The 6,997-nt window shown below is 31.7% G+C and overlaps 1 protein-coding gene across 1 annotated transcript in view; it reads left to right on the top strand.

Moving 5' to 3' along the window:
- The window catches only part of Dach2 (dachshund family transcription factor 2), a 572,822-nt gene that overhangs the window by 499,357 nt on the left and 66,468 nt on the right, over window positions 1-6,997 (top strand). The window contains exons 7-8 of the mRNA XM_026789035.1: window positions 356-491; window positions 2,932-3,015. Coding sequence (XP_026644836.1) covers window positions 356-491; window positions 2,932-3,015 — 220 coding nt within the window. The remainder of the gene's footprint in view (window positions 1-355; window positions 492-2,931; window positions 3,016-6,997) is intronic.

Raw genomic sequence — 6,997 nt, 5'->3', positions numbered from 1 at the left:
GGCGGTGGCGGGGAGGAGGCGGAAATCCTCAATAAATAAATAAATTAAGAAAAAAAAAAAAGAAAGTGTGAAATATATACATATTAGAGTACTACTCAGCGGTAAAAAACAATGACATCTTGAATTTTGCATGCAAATGGATGGAAATAGAAAACACCACCTTCTATTATTTAATTCTAATTACATGGCATTAATTTCTCAAAAAATATGTTTTAAGTATTTAAGTCCATTCCTTGTTCTGTGTACACTTCCAGGATGAGTGAGAGATGAATATTTCCAATGATATTGCCAAAACCATCTGGATAATATCAGTGAATATGTGAACTGAATTATTTTGTGTTTCATTTTGTATCAGGAGCGGATCCCAGAAAGTCCTTCTCCTGCTCCCTCTCTGGAAGAGAATAATTGCCCCGGGAGTCAGACTTCCTCCCACCCAAGCAGCAGTGTGTCCAGCTCTCCATCCCAGATGGATCATCATTCAGAGAGAATGGGTGAGTGTTTGGCCTGAAACAAGCAATTGGGAGACAGTGTTTCAGGCAACTTCATACACCACAACTCTGACAAGAGGAAGATCCTGGAGGAACTGGCACTTCTTTCATATAAATGGCTTTTGAAGTAATACAGGAAATAGTGGAACATATCAGAAAATGTTTTCCCTGAAAGGCCTTCCTTTATTGTGACCCTCAATTTCATGAGACTGATAAATACCATGATATTTTTTGATACAGTATAAATCTCAGATGAATATGTTGATTTGTACCATCTTCTACAGTTACAACATGTACAGCATCTCTGTGATATTTGAGATAAGATATCCTTCAGACAGTCATTTAAAAATAACTAAAAAGAAAATCAATATACACTATGCCATAATGTTGAAAAATAGTTTTCCTCTACATTTTTGATTCTTAAGTTTTAGATCTTATAGATTAATTGGGATAGGGACTATGTGACACTTGAATTTGTCCACGGGACTTTTTATAGTAGCTATCTTTAAATTTGTTTTGGTAGACCATTTAAACATTATTTGTTCTTTTGCCTATAATATGGAAATATTTAATTCCTTGCCTGTTGCACTGAATTATTGTGAGATCATATAACATTGACTCTGTGGGAAAAACATCACTTTATAAAGTAAAAGGACTGAGAAATATATAAGGTGATACATATGTTTTTGCTTTTTTACTTTGCTTAATATTTTATTCTCTGTGATTTTACTTATCTATAAAATTTTTATTATCAGGAGCAATCAGCTATAATAAATTCTAAGTTTAAATAATTATGGATTGTTTTTGTTTGATAAAATGGACATAACTCTTTAATGTCTACACAATTCAGTATCCAATGTATATATTTCCTTGAAGGAAAATGATTTCTGCTTTTTTGTCAACAGCCTGTCTTTGGTAATGTTTTATGTCCTCTAGATTACTACAGCTCATAGTAGTACTTATTTTAGGATCTCCCAAAACACTAAAATTTGAAGGAGGAAAGGAATTTCAGAGATTAGGATATATGTTCCATTCTAGATTTGTGCTATGAAAGGATAAAGATCATTTCTCCTTGATGGAACTTCATCCAAATCTATGTGTTTCAGTGTTATATATTGTCTTTCTTTCTAGTTCAATAGTTAGCTCAGTGAGTCTTAAAGAAAGATCTATATTATAAGCACTTGTGGACTTTTTTCAGTACACTATGAATTTAATTCACTTGATCTTGAACATAGCTTGAGAAGAAACATGTTTTTATTTTCAGTATCTCCTTGGGAGATTCTAATGACCAGTATGCTTGAAGTTCCTGGTCTTTAGTTAGCTAATTTTTATTACAAAAAGAGGTATTTAATCTTTCCTCTAGTTTATGGACACAGACTACCTAGTTGTTACTAACTTGAAGAATATTGTTACAGGAAATCTAAGCAAGAGAAGAAGCTATAATTGAATAATTTTAATAAATCAAGAAACTAAAGCATATATTATGCTATTTAGATAATTTGGTACTAGGATACTGAAAGAAAATGGGAAAGGTATCTATATAATTTATATCTCTGAAGGAGAAAGAAAATCACTTATTGAGTGCAGGATAAAAGTTGAACACATAGGTAAATATATTTACTAAATCATATGGCCTAAGAGAAAGTATAACATACACTCCAAAGTAAAATAAATATTTTGTAAGCAATTTAATATCTTAGAAAAATTATTGGAAAATAGTGTATATGTAATTCAAATGACAGTGATTGGTCACTGTAAGCACATTTCACAGCTGCCCAAGCATGATAGAAATGCTATCTACAATTGAATGGAAACATTTAATAGATTTTAGCTGTAAAGTGACTGTATCTTATTTATAGAGCTGTAATGTTTCAATGACATATGACTACTAGAAAGAAATGATAAATTGCAAATTAGTATGTTCTGCTTCCTTGAGTATAAGTGTTTTGCAAAGACTCACAATAAGTGCCAGAAAATTATATTTTGCTGTCAATTTAAAATATATTTGGAAAAATTTCACAGTAAGTTAAAGGCAAAATCATTTTAATCTCATAGTATATTAATTCTTTTATAAATTCATAAGTAAACATAAATACATAAATATAAAAATTATAGATACCCTGAAATATTTTGAGAAAAGCACTAGTTATGGAGCTAAATACTAATTTGTGCATTCATTTTAAAAGAAAAAATACATACATGGTTTAAATAGTATGTATTACCAACAGTGCTAATACTAAATGTAAATGATACTTTAAAAACCACTTGATTAATCATCTTACTTATTTGCAAGATACCTAGCTATCACCCAAATATTCCTTTTGTTATAGGACTATTTAAAATATATATAAATTGTTGGATTATGTTAGCTATTTATGTGCTTCTGAGAATTTCTATGCCTATTTTGCATGAAAGTATACCCAGTTCCCTTTTTCATTTTTAGTTATGATACCCAACAATAGAGAAGAACTTATTGTTGACCAAGATAATGGACAAACCATAAAAATATTCCAAAGGGATAATAAAGGTAAAATGATTTTGGCTTATTTGATATATGTATGAGTATCATACAGTAAATGCCACATTGTTGTGCAGTCAAGTCAGAGTAGATTAAGACTGTCATTTTCTAAAAAATATGAATTTTGGACATTTCAAATTAAACTTTTCCAAGATACTCTATTGAGTACTTATTTTGGGGTATAGATGGTTATGCCCTCAACCTGGTTTATGATCTTCTGAAGCATATAACTTAAAGTATGTCTTTGTAAAGAATAGGGAGTAGAACATTTTCAAGCGATTCTCCCTTGAACTGAGAGCCAAAGACATGAAAATACAGGAGGATATATAATCATTTGTTATAAGCTATGCATTATTGCTGCTACACTGAGTTGGATAGTAACTTATACTTTTGAATTTATAAAGCAAATGATCTATTTACTTTATAGAAGGATATATTTTCTTTCTCTAATAAAATTTCCATATTATTCAGGACACAAAATTCACTTTGATGCATAATTAATGAAAAATTGCGTCTTTCTTCTGGAGGCTTAACTTGCTTCATTATTACCTAGATGAGCATTTTAGCTGTAATTTAGTAAAGTGTATGATTGTAATTTCACTGATGCATGGTTGGTTTCCTTGCCACATGTTTAGTATTTTCTTAGCCAGACGCGGAAAGACTATACCCTTTGGGACTGCACTGTGCATATGATTGATTGCGGAATAGTTGTCAGAAAGGAGCAAGTCAGGTTCAGTATATTAGAGCTTAAACTCTTAGGCAGGTAATGAAATTCTAGTTAAGAATAAAACTTCACTCATAATCCAACAATTTGTTCCTGAGACCAGTTATTTTTTTTTGGAAGGCAGAACACTTTAAACACTGCTGGAACATGAGGATATACACACATTACATTTTTTTTCCATAAAACACATAGTTGAATGTATTTCCTTTTCAATTGCTTTCAAATGGCACAAATAGTTTGGTCATATACTGATGAGGACATTAGTAGACAGTAGCTAGCATGTTAAACTACATTCAGGTTATAATGGAATGTTTTCCTTAAAAAATGATTTTTCCTATCCACTTCTACCCATTGTACTTGAGATAATAAGGCAAAATGTATTTTACTCAAATAGGCTTCAGTTATTGAAAGGGAACAAGTTACTGTGTAACTCTTATCATTTATTAAGTATGACAAGTAAGCAGTTTATACAACTGTAGCAAACATATGCTTTCACATCTGCTTTGAATAATATCATAATGATTTTAAAGATGATTTATAGCTCTGGAAATTATAAAATGCAAATACTACCATTATTACCAAAATTTCAAAAATGAAGAAATGCTATATTTTTTCATATAACCTACTGTTTTATTGCACATGGCAAAACTATTGTTACTATTTTAATACATGTCTCAAATGATAAATTTTTGCATGGGATTTTAATAGGTGAGCGTGTAAAAGTTTATGCATTCTAGGATTTCCTGACAGTAAAGTCCATTCAGACTGCATCCAAAATGACTTACCAAACTGACAATTTTATTTGAATTAAATAGTCTAACTAAACTGACTAGTCATTGAAATTGAGTATTTGATTTTATTTTTCTGTAGATTTTGCCAAGTAAAGTAACCAAGTTAACTATTTATTATGACTTTGTGTCACACAGTCCCTTTGATGGTGACTTCATCATCTTTTTACCTCTAAGACCCCTCAGTAAAGAAAACTAGGACCACAATATTCAATTGAGGAAACTTAGTAAGCTTTGTTTCACAGGTCTTTCTCAGAATCTTGCAGCTTTACTTTTATTCTTTTATTATTTTATGGAATTATTACATGTAAGTTTGTGGAGCACTGTCATGATTAAATACAATGTTTTTTTAACAATTTCATGGGTATTCCTACTGTTATTTCGTATGTCATACATCATTTTTCTTTCATGATCTATAATCTTTATACACCACAACTCTGATATCCTTTTTTATAATTTTATCATTTTGAATTTCACTGGCAAGTTCAACCATAAAATATGTGGTTTTAAGAGTTTAATAATTATTCTCTCCATCTGACTCCCCTTATATCTCCCCAATGTGTTCCATGCGTTCCTTTTACCTTTATATTTTTTGATGCTGCAAATGCAATAGTGTGTTGCCACTTATCCACATATCCATTGTAGGACAACAAATTCTTTCTAGATTTTGGACAATTATAAATACAGATTCTGTAATCATTGATAGACAGTTTTGTGGGTTATATATTCATTTATCTGGAACCAATACTTAAGATTGTGATTGCTGAGTCAACCTTAAGAACTACTTTCTGTAGTGTCTGGATCATATTATATTCTCACCACCAATATATGAATATTGCAGTTCCTCCACATCCTTGCCAGTGTTTTGTGTTGTCTTTAGTTTATTTTTACTTGCAACCATACTCAAGGGGTATACATTGATATCTGATTGTAGACCTAGTCTCATTTCCCTGAAGATTAGTAATATGGAACCTCTTATCTATCTATTAACTTTCTTCAAATGTTTCTTTGTCCATTTTCTAATTGAATCGATATAGTACAGAGGTTATTGAGATTGAGAATATTTGACAGAAATATTGGTATATTGTGAATGTATATTGTTTATATATAAAAATATTTAGAGGGGAGGTATGCAATCAAGGTCCAGGATGGTATGTTTATTTTAGTTTAGAACTACTAAGTATAAATAGAATGGGATCAAACTGGACCCTCTGAATGTGGCTGACAATTGGTCAAATATTTGTATGAAGAACACATGGTAAAGTGGTCCCCTTATCGAGTCCAGGAAGCATAGACAGAGGGAAATCTGAATGAAGATTCTTGGTTGTCTTCAAAAGTATGCTTCTCATACCTTGATTTTCTTTTACCTTTTAAAATTTCTGTTAGTTTCCACTGATACTATCAGTTAGGTAGCAAGCATTTAACACATGAGTTTTAAGAGGGCACATACGCTCTAAACCACTACATTTTACTTATTGCCCTCAGAGGCTAATGTCCGTCTCTAAGCCAAAAATGCATTTAGTCCATCCCCCAAAACTCCAAAAGTCTTAAACTTTCAGCTTTATTTTGTAGTCCACTATCAAAGCCTTATTTAATATTCAATAAAAAGCATTGTCTGAGTAAAGAATAAAAGAAAGTTCTACAATTCTAAGATACAATGAAAAAGGGCAAAAGTCTCCATTAGAAAACTGAATAATTGGAAAACAGCACTGGTGAATTGGACCAAACTCAGCAATACAGTGATTAAATCCTGTAGCTCCATGTCTGTACCCTAGACACATGATAAAATGATGTGAGCTCCAAAGACCTTGGAATAGTCATCCCTAGAGCTTGCTAACTGCAGCCTTCTTGGATTCTCTCTTATGTGGCTTTTACATACTCTTTGCAGTTTTTTGGCAGATTATTCTTTTCCTAGAACCTTAAGTCCACCTTGAATCTTAGGCTTCAGACTCAAAGCTTAGTGCGCTGCAAACACATTGGCTGGCATCTTAATTTTTCTTTCAGTTTACAAAGAGACACTTCTCATAGTTACAATTCTTATATTCTGCATGTCCGCAAACCAAGTTTCATGTTAATAATGTAGAGTTCTGCCATTGGATATAGAAATAGTTGGGTCACCATGGGATATGATTACAGTAGCTTATTTCCTATCCTGCTAAGCATGGCAAAAATATTTCTGGGGCTGTTGTTACAAATTGGCCTGTACAAGCTATATTCACGATTAAAATGTTCACAGTTTTAAACATTTGACCTTTTGATAGATGAGGCCTTCTTATTTTATGAGATGCCATCAAGGAATATTTAATATTTCTCTGTTATAATGAAACTTATTTTTAATAGTGTTAATTTTTTAGTCAACTGCACCCAACTTAGCCTAAGATTCTCTCTTCTCTCTCTTTTTTTCTCTCTCTCCATATATATGTGTGTGTGTGTGTGTGTGTGTGTGTGTGTGTGTGTGTTTGTGTGTGTATATATATGA

Source organism: Microtus ochrogaster, unplaced genomic scaffold, assembly GCF_000317375.1.
Source record: "Microtus ochrogaster isolate Prairie Vole_2 unplaced genomic scaffold, MicOch1.0 UNK13, whole genome shotgun sequence".
Classification (NCBI taxonomy): domain Eukaryota; kingdom Metazoa; phylum Chordata; class Mammalia; order Rodentia; family Cricetidae; genus Microtus; species Microtus ochrogaster.
This window is presented reverse-complemented; position numbering and strand designations above follow the sequence as displayed.